The sequence below is a fragment of the Scardinius erythrophthalmus genome, assembly GCF_964197995.2.
Source record: "Scardinius erythrophthalmus genome assembly, chromosome: 2".
NCBI lineage: Eukaryota > Metazoa > Chordata > Actinopteri > Cypriniformes > Leuciscidae > Scardinius > Scardinius erythrophthalmus.
In genome coordinates, this window is record NC_138222.1 from 24,653,624 (window position 1) to 24,672,440 (window position 18,817).

At 39.9% G+C, this 18,817-nt stretch overlaps 1 protein-coding gene across 1 annotated transcript in view; it reads left to right on the forward strand.

Moving 5' to 3' along the window:
- The window catches only part of nwd2 (NACHT and WD repeat domain containing 2), a gene marked incomplete at both ends in the record, with an annotated part of 78,057 nt that overhangs the window by 22,516 nt on the left and 36,724 nt on the right, over positions 1-18,817 (forward strand). The window contains one exon of the mRNA XM_081389481.1: positions 16,792-16,908. Within this exon, the coding sequence (XP_081245607.1) occupies positions 16,792-16,908 (117 nt within the window). The remainder of the gene's footprint in view (positions 1-16,791; positions 16,909-18,817) is intronic.

The following is an 18,817-nucleotide window of genomic DNA, read 5'->3' on the forward strand; positions in this document are numbered from 1 at the left end:
CACACACACACACACACACACACACACACACACACACACACACACACACACACACACACACACACACACACACACACACACACACACACACACACACACACACACAAAATCCTGTTTTCATTCTAACAACACTTCTTAATGATGGGCTCAATAATCCAATGAGAGCGCAAAAGAGCTGTAGGCACTTGCACATTGCTGGTAATACTGTTTGGCTGCCATGACGACGGCGAGGTTTGATTACAGGGTTGGAGTCAAGTCTAAATGTGTCAGGTAGCCTACTGAACCAACTGATATACATACAAACACATGTATTAATAGTTGGATTCGCAGAAGATGCTGAAAAGCATATGAAAAGCATTTGTATGTTCATACAGTTTTTGAGAGTGATAATGGTAATTAGGTTCATCTTGCTGAACACAAGACTGATGCTTTAAGTTGTGGGGCATGGTGCCACAATGGTGTCACATGTACATTAGGTAGCATAGAGGGTCACAATGGAACCTGCAATTAAAGGCACACTATGTGCAATGCAAGTTTGAGAGGTGGTGCCCGACAAATCTCGCGAGAATCACGACTTGCTTTACGGCACGACGTCACATACATCAACAACCTATGACGTTAAATACAAGTATACGACTCTAGGGGTCGCTGTTTGAGAAAAACGGGAACTGCATAGTGTGCCTTTAAACTGCCTATTATAGTCTCTTCAGGAAAGTCTAAACAAGTAAAACAATTGCAACACACAACACAATTTATGAAACTACAAAAATATAAAATGTTCCAAAAAATACTATTTGGTTAACAAATAAAATGTAAAGGATAATGCGCATCCAGTCGGTTGTTATTGCAAAATAAACCCCGACTAGAGGAGCTTCTCAATATTCAAACTGATGCTTCTTCGTTTCTTCGCTCCTCCGTCCTCCATTCTGTGACCCGGAAACTGATCAAAGGTAGCCATCTTGAAGGACTTTCCAATTCTCTAACTGCTACGTGAGGAGGCGAGAAGCGAGGATACTTCCAGAGAAGCTATGAGCGAGGATACACAGGTGGATCCCATGCGGAAGACTTTCTTGTAGAGAAGCCTGACGCACATATAAATTCTCCTCCCCTTCACATATGTCACAATAATTTTTTATAATAATAATAATAATAATAATAATTTAGCAGTTTAAATAAACCATATATCACACATTTTTCAACAGGGCATCTTGCTAAGGGTTGCCAACCGTTCCGTATAATACGGAATGGTCCCGTATTTGACACATAAAAGTCTTGTTCCGTATTGAACTGATACGGAACTCACTTTGTTCCATATTTTTGAGAATCAATTCAGTGCAAATCCATGACAGACACATCAGACTATGAATGAAGACAATTGTAGGCTATGATAAGAAAAAAATACCTGACGGTGCGGAAGATATTAATTTGTCCCCCTGTTTGTCTATGATCAGCGTAGCGTTTTCAACATCTTGGAACATCATCAGAGAATGCCCTTTTAATTGGTCGTTTCAGTCATTGTGAGTCACGTATCGTAGCAACGATGACGACAAGTGACAACAGCGGGAAATGTACAAATGACTACCTCCGAGCAGCCGGCGAAAAAGAAAAGAGCACAAAAATATACATACAGGTGTTGTGTTGCTTGAATGCAGTATTTGAGTGCAATATTCTATATTTTCTTTATTAGCTGTTTTTTTTATGTATTATTGTTTTGCACTGGAAAGAAAGTTAACTATAATGGAAGTATAATTATATAAAGATATTTGCACTACACTTCCTTAAAATGTTGTCTAATTAAATAAAAAATATTATTTTTTGCACTGGAAAGAACATTCTAGAAGTGTAATTCTATTGCATAAGGCTACAGAAAACGGTTGTGTTTATTTTTCTTCAAATGCAATCTAAGCCGATGAGTTTTGAATGATATATTTTGTATTTGTTTAAGTTACAAATAAAACGTATTATAAACTAAACAAATCCATGGTTCATTGTTGGCAAAATGACCATGATAGCCTATATTTCACATCTATGTGGTTCAGTCTTTTATATTGATTAGGCCTACTTTGCTATTCTATAAATATATAGGCCTAATAAGTTGTAGGCCTATTATAATATGCTATAATGTATGAAATATATTCATCTAAATATCAATTAGTTTCCACAATATTCACCAGAAGTCATCATTTCAGGGGTTATTTTTCAAAATTTTCTTCCGTGGGGGAATGTCATATGGAATGTTAAGGAGGAACATTGTTTTGGTAATTACGTGAGTTGTGCTTTGGCTTCGCTATTCTGCACGAATTAATCTGATGGCTTGAAGTGCAGCGCTGTGCCCATGGTTACAGAAGATTGCCTTCAGTATGAATGTCACTAACAACATAAAAACTGTCCTAATAATGAAATCTGTAATATCATCTCAGGTTACGTATGTAACCCGGTTCCCTCACGCACAAGTCATGCGAGTCCCCAGGTGTCTGATACCTCTGACGCGGGGGCACACACTTTTTGAAGCATTTTGTGCTGGTTTCCATTGTACTAGCCTCTAGAAACACTATAACATTAGAGGCTGTCGCCGGCCAATGTCATTGTCGTGTTTGGATACACGCTTCAAACACCGGTCACTCTGAAGGCATTCTCCATAGTGTGGGACCTCCAAACGCAGTGCAAGTTCCCATTCGAAAGGGAAACACTATTTGGGAGATGGTTTTATGTTGTACTCACTCATTATTTAAATTTTATTAATTTAAAAAAAAGTTACAGTGTAGCTTTCATTAAAATGTCATGACTCATAATCTCCAAGTGAAATGACAGACTTCTCTGATGACGCAATTCTGATGGCAGAATTCTTCAATCATTTAGTACCCTTGAACCCTGCCCCTCCATAATCAACTTCATGCTTGCATTTATTTTTAAGTGCAACAGCCATATCTCCAAATCCAATCAACAACCAATTAATTAAACCAAGACCCAGTCCTATATATATATTTTAATTTTTTATTTTTCAATAATTTGTTACATCTGGATGTATGCCAAAATATGAAAAAAATATCTGTCGCTATTTCCGTTTAATAACGAACTAGACACAAAACTACTGCTGGAGAAAATGCACAATTGGACTTTTGACGCCAAACCTTATAGTTAGAGATTATATATAATATTTGAATGTAGAGAGATTGTGACAACTGGTCCTACTCTCTCCTATATCTTTTGTTATGTTTTTTGTGAACTATTGGACTTTATGACATCCTGAATATGTGAGTTAACCCAGGAAAGTGTACTGGGGGAAAAAGCATACAAGCAGTTTGTGCCAGAGTTAATTGCCTTGCTTGAGGTTATAAAGGTGGTAGAGTTCCAGTCCAAAATTGTCATGCCCTTCACTCGCTAACTTCCCTCCGCCTCGTTCACTCGGATGTGATTGCTTACGTGACATGATTGCCCACTACTGGCGGAACCTTTGCAATAGGCTGAATTGGAACGTGCCAAGCCCTTGATCACTTAGAATCCACTATGGGGTTGATTTATTATATATTTTTTTACCTTACGAAATTGTTTAATGCAGCATTCTATATGTATATAGGTGTGTTTGGGTTGTTTAATTAAAGGCATTTCATTTACCCCACCAAAAACAACTCTATGACATCTTAGAGTTGTTTTTTGGTGGGGTAAATTAAACACAATATGCGTTGACGTCACAATCGTATTGCATTGTGGTATCAAAATCGAGGGAGCGAGGGTCTGTCCATATAAACTTCCCTCGTTTAGGGAACTAAGCAGGCAATGAATCCTCCTCAGCAGGCTATGAATCCAACCCCAACCCCTCTGGTCACCCTGGGAATTCATGCCCTGTTGTGTAAGTGCTCCATGCTGGTGAGAGCACATTGGATATGTCAGCACTCATTGGTGCTTCAGCAGATGAGAAGGTGAGAAAAAGGGATGGAAAGTAACCGAAGGGTAAACAGAGAGAGACAGAGAGAGAGATGAAAAGCTAGAAGGACCGAGATACAAACGCTCATTCATCTCAGGGTTTGGAGGTTATGTCTTGCTGTTGGCTTGTTGATCTATGGATTTGCATGGAATTGAGGTGGGCTTCTACGTTTTCAGATGGAATGCATCGATTAGCCATTTGCAGAAAAAAAAACCATCGGCCATTTAATTCCAGGCATAGACATGATTGATGTAAAGGTTTTATGGTCTTAACATTTGTCTGTTCTCTCCTCACCCCCCCATCTCTCTCTCTCTCTCTCTCTCTCTCTCTCTCTCTCTCTCTCTCTCTCTCTCTCTCTCTCTCTCTCTCTCTCTCTCTCTCTCTCTCTCTCTCTCTCTCTCTCTCTCTCTCTCAATCTAAATTGAAAAGGCAAGCAGGCTAGGCAGCTGGTTGCCATAGCAGTAGTCTAATTGCAGAGGCACTCAAGGGCAGTGCATTGTGGGTTGTATGTGAGATGAAATGAAGGCATGGAGATTGGTGACTGCTCCAAGGGGTTGAGGAACATGGTTCTCTCTCCAGGGTGGGGGAGCTAACAGCCTCTTAAATCAGGGGACTTCTGACATGCCTTTTTATTCCTTGCTTTCTGCCTTTCTCTATCTTACTCTTCTCATTTCCCGGCGTGCCTGTTTCCCTCCAACTTTTGCTCTCATAGATGGTTGTGCTCCTTCTTATCTTCTTGTTTTCGATAATTGAACATTTTAAGCGTAAGATATAGCGTTCGACTACCATACACGTTGGAGTATCATATTTCTCTTTTAATTGGCCCTTAATGGGGGCCATCAGAGGACTCATTCGTCTTCTCCTAAAGTGATATGTTCATGTAGAGACAGAAGCCAGAAGGATGATAAATCATAACTCTTCTCAGGAGAATCTGTGGGCCTTTTCATCAGGCTGAAACTGACAACTGCATTGTAAAGATGTTTGCATCCTCCTCTCAGCCGTTTTGAATCTCATCATGAAATCTGCTCATAACTTCAGGATATCAAACTATTTGACTCTTGTGGTGTTTACCAATTAGATGAACATTTTCTATTTTGCAGAAGTTGTGATCGCCGCAGGCAGCCATGCCAAACCGAAACTTAGATTACAATTTTTGCTTACTGATACAGTATAGCCGTTTGTAGTCTGTGTAATTATATATGAGTCAGTGTGCTAGTTCAGAATAAATGAAAAAAGAGCAAAAACAATTTTCTCTCTCAAAGTATATCATACCCCATGTTCAAGGTGATTAATTTAATTAGTAATGTGTTACAATGTAATACTAATGTATAACATTCTGGACCTTAAAAGCACACTATTGGATATTTGTTTTTGTTTCATTTTTCATAAAAATTTGTGTTCAGAACCTTACCTTTATATATTACTACTATGGTAAACCTAAAATAATGATTTAGCTGGATGGTTTACTTAAAGGGATAGTTCGGCCAAAAATGATATTAAACCCATGATTTACTCACCCTCAAGCCGTTCGGGGGATAAACGAAGGCCTTCTGAGGGTAATCCGTGCGGTTTTGTCGTAAAATATACATATTTAAACCTTTATAAATGAAAATAACTGGCTTCCGGTAGTGGTCGACGCGTGTTCGTTTATCCCCCTGGAGCCGGATGGATTACTTTTGTGAAGGATGCATGCACATTTTGGGACTTGAAGGAGGTGGACCCCATAACTTCACATTATAACCACTGAAAGATCTAAGACATTTTCTAAAATAACTGAAAATGTGTTCGTCTGAAAAATGATTGACATGTGCATCTCAAACGGCTTGAGGGTGAGTAAATCATGGGTTTAATATCATTTTTGGCCGAACTATCTCTTTAATAATTAACTCCTAAGTAACACTATGTTAAAAAAAGACATATATATAAATAGACATAAAAAATAAATGACATTTCATTTTTTATTCTAATAAAATTTCACAGTATGTTTTACTGTATTATTGTTTAAATAAAAGCAGATTTGGTGAACATAAGAGAATTCTTTCAACAACAAAAAGAAAATCTTACAGACCCCAAACCGGCTGTCTATAAATAAACAATAACTAACCAATATGGCCCTGATATACAGTATTGTTTTCCCCTACATTTCTGTAACAGTAAATTCATGTCACCATTAAGTAATCGATAGCATGTCACCAGATGCCTAGCCATTTTCGTTAAACCATATTGTTCATAACAAGCAGATTTTTTTTAATTTATTTCTCCAGTCACATGCAAAGACGTGCCTGTTCTTTAATTCAAGGCTGTTCTGTGGGTTGTTTTCTCTGATAGTTTTCTGCATGCTTTCATTCCCTTTCGTTCCATCTCCAAGGCATCATCAGAAAGTTCTCTGTATAATCGTGAAAACCGAGGAGAAAAGAGAAGAAGAAGCGCGAGACGTGGTTCTTTGAAGACAGATTAGAGATGCAGTGAAGCCTGAAAATATTAAAACCTGTCAACAACAGTGCTTGAGTTGTTTTGTCTGTGAATTTTCCTATGGTTCGGTTTGAGAGACTATGGTTACCTAGTTTGATGTCGCTTCAAATGTCTTACCAGGGCAAGTTTCAAATTTAAATGTAGAACTTTTGCAGCATTGACATTGATACTCTTTTACCCTTTATCACCAGCCATTTGGGATTTATGGAGCATTATGTTTGCAAATCCTCAGTTTGAGCTGTGCAATTATGTAAATACAGTCATATTTGCCTCATGTTATGAAATTTTATGGCCAGAGCCCTCAGTAGCTGAGTAAACATCATCATTTCTATGGATGCACTATTAGTGGAAAATGACAGCTTTTCAGTCTCTTTTACTCCACGCCGGGTTGTAATATACTGTGTTTAATGATACTCATTATGCATGTGTTTTCTTTAAAAAACTGTGTAGCCCTATGTGGTTTAGATGTGGGCTTGTGGAAAGCAATAAAACAGAAGTCAGTATCTGAATTAGTTCTTTGCTCATGATACCAGTTAAAATTGAGCTGTTTTCATAGTTCATAACAATATGATTAGGTTGTCATTTACATATATGGGCATCATTAAAGTAGATAAAAGCTGTCATAATTTAAAGAATCAGTGGCAGACGCTGTGTTCATAAAATATTTCTCATGTTAGCATACAGGGAATATGCTAATACGCTATGGTGGATTTTGCTAACTCATCCACTCATTACAAAACTTATGCTTTAGGTCCCAAAAATATAATTGTTTTGCTGAACATCCCAGCTTTTTTAGTGTCTGTCAGCTCCTTGATTCATTTTCTCAGTTTTTTTTTTTTTTTTTTTTTGAAAAGCATCAGATGCAAGCTAATTATCTCCCTGTGTCCCTCATTCAGTCATTCAGTGAAACCTGAGCAGGATGTGTTTGTCGTCTGTGTTGCCATGTCCAGATGTTTGGGCTTCTAAACCTTCTATATACCTTGTTATCAGTCTTTCCCGGGGGCTGTGCTGTCACACTCTAATTGCTTGGTTAGTTAATAGTTAAGATCCATCAAGCTCAATGTGTGTAAGTGTTTGTGCACGAGTGTCAGCGCGCGTGCATGCGTGCGTGTGCGTGCGTGCGTGTTTGTGTGTGTGTGTGTGAAAGCATGACTGATTGCACTCACTCTGTTCTCCCACCACTTACTCCACAGCCAAAACACAATCCAGCAAAATAGAAAACTTCTGGCTAGTATTTACTGTGATCTGGCAATTACAAAGCATGATCAAACCTGACCATGTCACTTGAAGCCTATAAGTTCCCTTACGAAAATTCAAGTGAGATATTAGGTTACTTCTTTAAAACTAAAAATACGTAGGGATATTTTCAGTCTACTTTTTATGTATTTCTCAGAAATATAATTAATGTACTTCTCATAAATATACTTAAAATTGCACTTAAGTATACTTAACTTTAAAAGTTTAAGTATATTTGGAATATACTTTTACTCAACCTTGATATACATAAAAGTATAATTAAGTATTCTAAGTATACTTGGCTTGTAGAAGTGTTTAATCTTTTGATTGAGCAGCCTATTAAATACTTTTTTTCACATAGTTTTACATACTGAAAATATTGATTTATAAAGAAAGCAGATATGTTCCTAATTCTGAGTATCTGGATTTTTGTGTTGTCGAGTCCACTGGTAATGTACATAGGAATTAACTTCAAATCAGCTTTACTCTTTCCCCGCCATTGACTGAATTTCCCGGCTATCCATGTTTTCACTGTTATATGGTAGGGGGTGCTATTTTGCATATCCTAGTACAGAATCTCTGGATCAAAACACAGATGAAGAAGAAGCAGAAACAAGTGATAGAAGATTGCTTACACAAATGTAAAATAACACGATCATCAAACATTAAAAAGCATATAAGTTTAGCGAATAGTGCCTAACGTTAGCGAATGAAATATCGAACCCATGAAGAGGAAAAGACTGTGAAGCTATGTTGCTATCCTGTTGATGGATGCAACTACTCCCTCTATTTTTTTATCATTGTTCTGAATCTGATCCGGACATGTTAAAATGTTGCTTTTTTAAAGAAACGTACCTACATTCAAGTGTTGATAAAAAAGAATGCAGGAAGCTAGAATGAAATGTTTTTAAAATGAAAAGAGTTATACAGTTGACATTATATTTCAAGTATAAAAAAGTAATAACTTAATAAAAACTTAGTAGTATATTTTAAGTGCAAAAATAATATATAAATAGTAAACTATAAGTATGATGCTATTCACTTAAAGAAATCGTTTCGGGTTACGACTGTAATCTTCGTTCCCTGAGAAGGGAACATTGGGGAACGCCTTAAGCATGACGCGTCTGAAGCCTGTATGGAACTAGTCCAATCTCGATTGGTGTTGCGTCATTATGTCACTCGTCACGTTGCATGTGACGGTGATGCAGAAGCTATCAAGCGAGGCCGGATCACAACAGCGTCAGCTTCTGATTGGTCGAAGCAAGTCGTTCTCAGGTGCGCAGGAAGTGTGGCCAAGGGACACAGCGTCTCGTTCCCTTCTCAGGGAACAAGGGTTACAGTCATAACCCGAGACATTCCCTTTCAAGGGAACTCGCGCTGCGTCGAGAATCGACACATTGGGGAACGAAATGCCCACTGCGCCACACTGAGAGGTACACGCCCTGGTGTGAAGCAATCTGGCACACTCAAGACAAGAGAACTTGTGAACCCAGTGTAGAAGGAAGATCCAGACTGTAATGTCTTATGAAGGTGTGTGGGGAGGCTCAGCCAACGGCATCACAGACCTCTTGAAGGGAAACCCCTGCTAGCAGGGCTTTAGAGGAAACCACTCCTCTAGTTGAGTGGGCTTTTATCAGAAGAGGCGAAGGCAAGTTGCGCGCCTCGTAAGCTGAGGAAATAGCCTCTACTATCCACCTGCTGACAGTTTGCTTTGAAGCAGGGGAACCCTTTCTAGGTGACCCAAAACACACGAGCAGCTGGTCCGACTTCCTCCAGCCCGAGGACCTGTGTACGTAGGCCTCCAGAGCTCGGACCGGGCATAGCAGATGTAATCTAGCTTGATCATCCGACACATGCGGTGGAGGATGAAATGCCTGTAGAATTATAGACCGTGCCACATTTGTCAGCACCTTAGGCACATAACCGTCCCAAGGGAGCTGGATGCGTGAGGTAAAACCAGAGTGCGAGTGAGTGTTCTCGTGAGAAGTGAACAGATCCACTTCCGCCTGACCAAACTCCCTCCATATCAGCTCCACCGTCTCGGGGTGGAGTCTCCATTCCATAACCGGGTCTAGGGTGGAGAATAGCTCTCACTCTGCCAGGAGTGAACTCGAGGCAAGAAGGTGAGACGGATAGCGCCTGCAGGTCCCCGACTCTTTTTAGGGGTGTAATAGCCAGCAGGAAAGCTACTTTTAAAGATACAAATTTCTCAGACACCTCGTCCAAAGGTTCGAAGGGTGCCAGGGATAACCCTTCAAGAACCACTGCCAGGTCCCATGTGGGGACCCCCCACGACAGGCCTCATCCTCCTAGCTCCACGAAGGAAACGTACTATAAGTGGGTGTCTCCCCAAGGTGCCCACTCTTAGAGGCATGTGGAAGGCAGCTACAGCCGCCACATAGACCGTAAGCGTGGACGGGGAGAGCCCGTCAGAGAAACAACTAAGGAGGAACTCTGGCACTGAAGCCACAGGGCAGTTAACTGGGTCCAACTGATGTTCTCTGCACCATAAGTTGAATACATTCCATTTTAATGCATACAGTTTCCTCGTGGAGGGGGCTCTAGAGTTTAGGATAGTCTCAACAACCTCAGTTGAGAGACCAGCATTTACAAGTTGGTCTCCCTCAGGGGCCAGACCCACAGCTTCCACAGCTCTGGCTGAGGGTGAAGTATTGTGCCCCCGGTCTGAGAAAGAAGGTCCCTCCTGATCGGGATTTGCCACAGAGGGCCTGCTAGAGGAGCTATAATGTCTGAAAACCATACTCAGGCTGGCCAGTACGGAGCTACTAGGAGCAAGCTGATCCCGTGCCGCCGGACCCTCTAGAACCCCTGGGAGCAGAGCGATCTGGGGAAATGCGTACAGACGTTGCCTCGGCCATGCCTGCACCATGGCATCCAGTCCCAAGGGAGCTGGATGCGTGAGGTAAAACCAGAGTGCGAGTGAGTGTTCTCGTGAGAAGTGAACAGATCCACTTCCGCCTGACCGAACTCCCTCCATATCAGCTCCACCGTCTCGGGGTGGAGTCTCCATTCCCCGGGCCTCAGCCCCTGCCTCGACAGGATGTCTGCTCCCACATTTTTGTCCCGGGAATAAACATTGCTCTGATTGATAGTAGTTTGCCCTGGGACCACAGAAGAACCTGATGTGCCAGTCTGCATAGAGGGCGCGATCTCAGGCCCCCCTGTCGATTTATATATGAGACCACCAACGTATTGTCTGTTCGCACTAGAATATGATGGCCTCTGAGGTCCGGAAGAAATGTCTGAGAGACAGAAATACTGGCAACATCTCCAGGCAATTGATGTGCCACGAAAGATGGCGGTCCTTCCAAAGACCCCTGGTATAGCGGCCTTCCATGACCGCTCCCCAGCCTGTGAGGGATGCATCCGTGGTCCATATTTTTCTCTGACACGGTGCTCCCAGCACAGGGCCCTGGGACAGGAACCATGGTTTCTTCCACATGACCAAAGAACGAAAGCATCTGCGCGTTACTTTGATCGTGCAAAATCGGGGAAAACCCTCTGGTCCTGAGCCACCACTGCAGGGCCCTCATATACAGCAGGCCAAAAGGAATCACGTTGGACGCTGCTGCCAGAAGACCCAGAATTCATTGAGTTTCAACCCCAAGCACCTCAGATGGTTCAGAACATCTCGATTTTGAACCACCATCTCCTCTGACTGTGCCAGAATGAGCCAGTCGTCAATGTAGTTGAGAATGCGAATGCCCTGAAGTATCAGTGGAGCTAGAGCGTCATCCATGCATTTCTTGAGGGCTCCGCGAAGGAGCGAGCTGTTGATGCTCGATCGTGTGGGGGACCGGCCTCAGAGGCCTGTACGCAGAAGGCGAATTCGGGGCATTGAGGAGGAAGGCCCTGTCCTTCTCCCCAATGCCCGACAAGTTCAGCCACAAGTGCCTCTCCGTTGCTACCAATGCTGACATGGAGCGGCCGATGGCACGGGCCGTCTCCTTGGTATCAAATATACCCGTGTGACTGGTTTTGTGATCCAGGGTCACATATAAACATCTTTAACCCTTTCACACGTAAATTTAAAATATTCTGGCTGACCCCCCAGCGTGAGTTTTTCAAGGCGACTGTTATTTAGAACGTGTCACTTTATGGTTTCCATGGTGACGCGTCATTGCTTGTTACGTGACATACCGCAGCAACAACAGTGCTGAATGAATGCTGATCTGCTTTTATGTCAGTTTTCCTTTTGAATTCAAAATATTCACAAATTTGTTAGCTATGGTATGAAATATCTGATATTCCGATTGTCAAATATATGCAAGTGGAAGTGTTTTGTTGTTTAAACACCTTTATAATGATCGCGTTAGTTGAGCTGTATGCGCGATGGGCACCGCCATGTTAGTTTGTGCCACAGACGCAGTTCAGAAAATCGGATCTGTTGGATTTACAACACGTCAATTCACCCACTTCTCCCGAAATACATAAAAGTAAGTGTCTGGTGAACTGGGAGAAGAACAGAGTAAACTTTAAAGTTACTTACACAATGTGTATCTGATATGAATAAAACGTAATTATAGTGGAAAGGATTATTATTGCCTCTTCCATAGTGTGTATTTTACAAACTCTAAATGTATTGTTTTTTTAGTACTTATGTGAATTTATATGTCTGAAACCTAAAATAAACATTATGTGGTTGAAAACACTGAAAAGTTGTGATATATAACAGCTCTGAGCGCGCCTGTCTCTGGCTCAGCGCCAGCCAACGCGCGAAAGCACATTTGAATTTAGCAGTTGATCACGTGATGCACTGACCGTTCTAATCACACTGGTGTGATCGTACGCTCCAGGGACCAGCCTAGACTGATCACACCGGTGTGATCGTACGTGCGAAAGGGTTAATGGCATTATGGCAGCACATATTTGAGGTGCACATGTCTACAGTATTTGCATTTTGACATCAAGACCAGAGAAAAACCTATTCATTTCAAATGTAATTTCCTTCAAAACCTTAACAGCATTTTGAGATTTTTGCCCATTACTCAAATTGAATTTTCCACAATGAACTGATAGATCAACATTATTGTATATAAACACATTCGCAATATTAAAATTAATAAATTCCTTACACTTTACGATAAGGCTGAATTCGTTAATGCATTTGCTATCATTAACTAACAATGAACAGTGCTTTAGAAGCGTTTATTAATCTAGATTCATGTTAACATTTACAAGTACTAATACATTATTATTAATTATTATGAATGAACAAGAGGCATTAACAATAAACACTAGCATATGTATTAAATTACCTATAAATTAACATGTAATAAACACTGAGTTACACACTGTAAAAAAAAAGAAGCTACATATTTTCTAGTTTATGGGACCTTTTGATTCACAAATACTAAGAAATGTGAATTCCTCGTGTAATGTGAAACAAATACTGTTCATAAAAACAGATGTTAGACCAACAGAATTCTCCCAAATATTGTCCCAAATAGTGAAACAGTTGTCTGAACAAATAATTTTATATTGAGCAAATATAGCTGAAATTTTAAGGGGTTGTGAGTTCCCAGCATGCACTGAAGCATGAATAAATTATGTGTTTACTGTTGTAGGATACAGTTACTGTCTGATATAGCCTACTTGCTCATTCAGAAACAAAGATGTCTAGCTTACTCCACATGTGAAATGTCCTATGAAACTATAGTGTATATTATACATCAGTTTATACATCAGTTACTAGTTTAAAAATAAGAAATCTGTAGTTGTCTTCACAAATGTATTGGTCAACCAGGCATTTTACATTTAGTGAATAAACAAATTAAAATTGACAAAACAAAGTAGTGTTACATAGGAGTTAATAAAGTCAGTCATTGAAATACGGTAACTTACAAATTTGAATCTACATTTTTGCAAATCTACATTTTTTTTTTTTTTTTACTGTAGTAAATGCTGCAAATACAAAATTTCCATTAGTTAATCATTTAGGTCATGAACTAATAATGTTAACAAAAAAGGACTTTATTGTAAAGTGTTATAATTTTTCATGACAGTGAGGGAAAATTTGGATGGATTGAATGGATTGAGGGGGAAAAATTGCCATGGATTTTCCATTTGACATTATAATGTATACTTACAGAAGCAAGACATTTTTCATATGAAGTATTTCTCTCTTCTTAGAAGTTTGATTAGCATAGAGAGCTTGAGTGTAGAGTTCACATTATGTAGGGAGTCTCTTGTGCTTTATGTGCTCTTGGATGGAAGCCATGATTGAATTCGTTAAATGAAGTCTGGAAGGAAGGCAGGGCTCACAGTGGCTTGGTTTTTGCCAGCCGAGCAAAAGAAATGTGTTTGGGGTCCTAAAGAGCTATGTGAATGACACCAGAATTTTATTGGACTTGCTTTAGATTGTGAGAAAGAGAAAGAGAAATACGTAACCAGCATAGACACATTAAATCAACATCAAATTAAACAAATCACACTCATACTCACACATTGAACAGACGTGATCAGCACACACAGAAACACATACTTGATTACCGAGTCCTTCAGCGAGACGCGCTCGCATGTGTGCAGCAGGGAGAGATTCCCCCTGAAGCGTGTTTGCCATTTGAATTATCTGCGCCAGTGACATTGATTCTGACAAATGTGTCCAGGGATATTCCTGTGTCCTGTCATACTGGTGCTGAGGAAATGTCCTGTCTCTCTTCATTAAGTCCAGTACCACATACACATACAAAGACAGGAGCCATTTCTCTTTCTCAATTTCTTGTTCCTCTATTATTTTGCCATTGGTTCAGGTACAGCTTTTTTGGTGTGTGGATGTAAAAGTGTGTGTATGTGTAAATGTATCTGTGTTTGTGTTTGTGTGTTTTAAGCAGCTAATTTGTGCTTCTGCATGTACACTTGGGCAAAAACAGCTGAATATATGAAAAGTCAAGGCCAGAATTTCTTAAATGTTTCAATTTCTTTTTTACGGAGCCCCGCACATGACAGGGGGGTGGGCATTTATATTGTGGCCACGGATTAACAATTAAATTCCCACAACTTACTGATACGTCAGCACATTTTACTAATTTGTTCCCTCGTTTTACTAAATCGTGGTCACGTAATAATTTGTGCGCTTGTTTTAGTTTAATCAAAATGAAGGAACGATTTAAGTCACTATTTCCTTTGGTTACAAACTTTTGGTTTCTATGAAATTGGCCTCTAAATAACAACCACTTTTACAGTACAAATACAAAAAAATAAACTACCGTTAAAAAATTTGGGGTTGGTAAGATTTTTATCTTATGCTCACCAAGGCAGCATTTATTTGATCAGAAATACTGTAAAAAAAAAAAAAAAAAAAAAAAGTAGAAGTAAGTAAAATATTGTTTTTTTTGTTTTTTGTTTAATGTGTAATTTATTCCTGTGATGGCAAAGCTGAATTTTCAGCAGCCTTCAGTGTCACATGATTCAGAAATCTTTCTAATATGCTGTTTGGTGCTCAGAAACATTTCTTGTTCTTAACAATGATAAAAACAGTTGTGCTACATCCTTCTTTCACTAAAATATCTTACTTAAAAAAAAATTTGGAGCTGAAATGTACCAAAAATATGATATAATTTTTTAATCACTTAATAAAATACAAAACAAAATGACTGTTGCACATTAACATAAAAGAAACAACAAAATAAATGCTGCAAGTCTGTGGTTCCCTCTCTCTCCCTTCCACTGTCACTCTTTCTTAAGTCCTTCCGTAGCTACTCCGTGGAACACGAGACCAGTGTGCTGTGGGGCGCTCTTTTCTCCGGCATCGCTGTGTTCTCACAGCTCACACATTGCTTGCCAAAAACATGAATAATGAGCTAGATGTGAAATCCCCTTTAAGATGTCTTTCTATCCTGGTTTGTAGGGTGGGTGGCTACAGTATACACTGATTACATGATGAGCTGTCACAGGTGAAGCGAATATCGTTGATCATCTCCTAACAAGGCTACATATTAAGGTCTGGGTAAATTAGTAGGCAAACAATTAGTTCTTGTAATCAACATGTTAGATTCAGGAGAAATGGGCAGGAATAAAGATCCGAGTGACTTTGACAAGGGCCAAATTGTAATGGCAAGGCAACTGGGTCAGAGTATCTCTGAAATGGAAAGGCTTGTGGGTTGCAGTTACACCCCTTCATGACAATGGTGTTCACTGGCGAAAGTGGCCTCTTTCAGCTGGATAATGCACCCTACCACACTGAGTGCCAAGAGTTTAGGCTGTTGCCCTGGCCTCCACATTTTCCAGATCTCAATCCAATTGAGCATCTGTGGGATGTGCTGGACCAACAAGTTCCACCTTGCAACCTATAGGACTTGTAGGATCTGCTGCTAATGTCTTGGTGCCATATACCACAGAACGTCATCTTGTAGAGTCCATGCCTCATCAGGTCAGCGTTGTTTTGGCAGCAACAGCATATTAGGCAGGTAGTCATAATGTTTTGGCTCATCGGTGTATGTGGAGAAATGAGTTCAACTAATTGAATGAAAATGATATGGCAGCTCAGCATATTGTTCTTCATAATAATCAGTATAAAAGATAACCTTTTTGAATGGCTTTGTGTGAGGTTCTTCAAAGACAAACACTCAGAATTATTAGCGGCTCTTAATTGTGAGCAGTAAGCAGGGAAATGTGTCTCAGCATGAGTGTAGTGTTTAGCTGACCGCAGGGACACATTCTCAGCATTGCTCTTCTTGTTACGTTCCCCTCTTCCTTTCTTTCTTTCTTTCTCTCTGTCTTTTTCTATCTCTTCCCTCATTCCTCTCCCTGTGGTTCCTTTTAACGTGCTAATGTGTGCTGAAAGAGTGTGGAAATTCATACTCTCCCAGGCATTCATTACTCCCCAGATCTTTCTTACTTGGTAATAAAAAAGAATTAGGCATTAGTTAAGAGTGTTGATATACAGTAGGTCTACGAAAATATTCTCTATCTAAATCCTATGCCCTTTTTTTGTTCATTGAAAAGAAAAAGAGTAGCCTGAACATTTTGCTAAGCTTTTATTTTTGAGTTCAATAAAGGAAGTCATTTTAGAATGAATTATTTATATCTTGCAAGTTGCAACTGGAAATTGTGTGTGTAATGTTTAGGTAAAAGTTTGTAATGTTTCAGTGGCTAAATCTTGATGTTTTAAATATCTGTGTATGTGTGTTTCCCAGGTGGTGGACCTGTACTGGGGCATTGATCCAGAGGAGTGGGATAGTCCGGAGCTGCAGAGACTACGGATGAAACTACTGGAAGAATGTCTGAAGACTGCAGCCGGTCCATGCTTTGTTGTGGGTATATATGACATTTCATCAAACCCTACACCAGCAACTTTATGAGGGAACATGTTTTAAATCCCTAATACATCATCAAAAATATAGAATTGGTGGTATTTTGGGTTAAGGTTATGGAAACTACAGTTACCATGGTGAATACACAATACTAACATGGGCTGTTAATAAGACATAAGACATATGGACACTCATCCTGATGAATGAACATCATACCTGCATGCAAATCTTTCCCAGCTTAGACACAACGTACCACTTACGTAATTTATTGGTACTTTTCATAATTGACAATGTAACTACAATGTTGCATGCCTGTAAATTTAACCGCTTAACGATTTCTGCATGAACCGGCCATAACAATTTAGGAAAATAACATTTGTATTATCACACTGACATATAGCCTGACAGCATCTCATCTGATATCTCAGCAGATACTGAATCAGTCAAACACATCAATGTAGTTCAGTGTAGTTCACAGTGGAATGGTAAAACGTGTTTTGTCTCAGAAGAGCAAAGTCTTTGCAGAAGAGTCACCAGCTTTCGTGCACATCTTTCAAACTCTTCTTTAAAAGTCTTGCATCAGAAAAACATTTGTTGCATTTGTTGTTGTTGTTTCTTTGACTACACACTCTTGCAGGTCTTGCAGCCCACTTTTTCAAGAAACACTGCTGTATGTAAAATGAGCATTTCCTTGTATTTATTTGGGAAAATATCCCCAGTGCTCACAGACTTACTGAATAATTGAGTGCACTGTTGGTTACTGTCTTTACTTCATTTGTATTCATGTTTTTAACAAAATCTTTATTCATAAACATGAATAATGTTTGGTTATTTTATATATATACAAATGTTATTGTAGCGATGGTTATGCATGTGATATTTACGGTCTTTTTAATTAAATAGTATGATGTCAAATATATAGACTTAATATCAGGCGTCGGCCACCCTGCTCTATAAGATGTCAGCAACAACTATCAAAAAATCCATATTGGTTGCCTACTAATAGTAATATGCAGTATATATGGATACATGAATAAATAGATACAGGCAGCTTCTGTGTCCAGTGTGCCACCTTTGCAGTGTGAAGACGGCTTAAGAAAGAGGAAAAACCCATAATTGATTATGCAAATATTCCAGTGGCATCATTACTGTCAGATTTTCAACATCAAACTTTCTAGTCGAATATAGGGATAGTAAAACCATGCGTAAGGCAACTCCCTTATAACCGTACAACCTCACACCTCTAAAACGACAGCACAGCACATACAATACAGCAGTGGTTCTCAACTCCAGTCCTCGGGACCCACTGCTCTGCACATTTTGTATGTCTCTCTTTTCTGACACACTCAAATCAGTTCATGGAGTCCCTACTAACGAGCTGATGATCTGGTGCAGGTGTGTTAAATAAGGGAGACATACAAAATGTGCAGAGCAGTGGGTCCCGAGGACTGGAGTTGAGAACCACTGCAATACAGTGTGCTTTAAAATCTTAGAGCGGCAGTAAAGCGGAGTTTGGGTGTGGGTATGATGTCTCTCTAGTCAGTGATAGAGAGCGGCTGACAGATAGACCTCATGTAACACCCATATGGGAGCGAAGCACTTGAGTTCACTCGCTGGATGGAGCTCATTGTGCTTCGCTAACTCTCTCTCTCTCTCTCTCTCTCTCTCTCTCTCTCTCTCTCTCTCTCTCTCTCTCTCTCTCTCTCTCTCTCTCTCTCTCTCTCTCTCTCTCTCTCTCTCTCTCTCTCTCTCTCTCTCTCTCTCTCTCTCTCTCTTACTCTCTCTGAACCCCCTAGCACACACACACACACACACACATTTCCAGAGCACCAGGTGGGTTACTAACAGATGAGTGGATTTATAAGGAATATATACATTCACACATGACCACACACACGTGTGTGTGTGT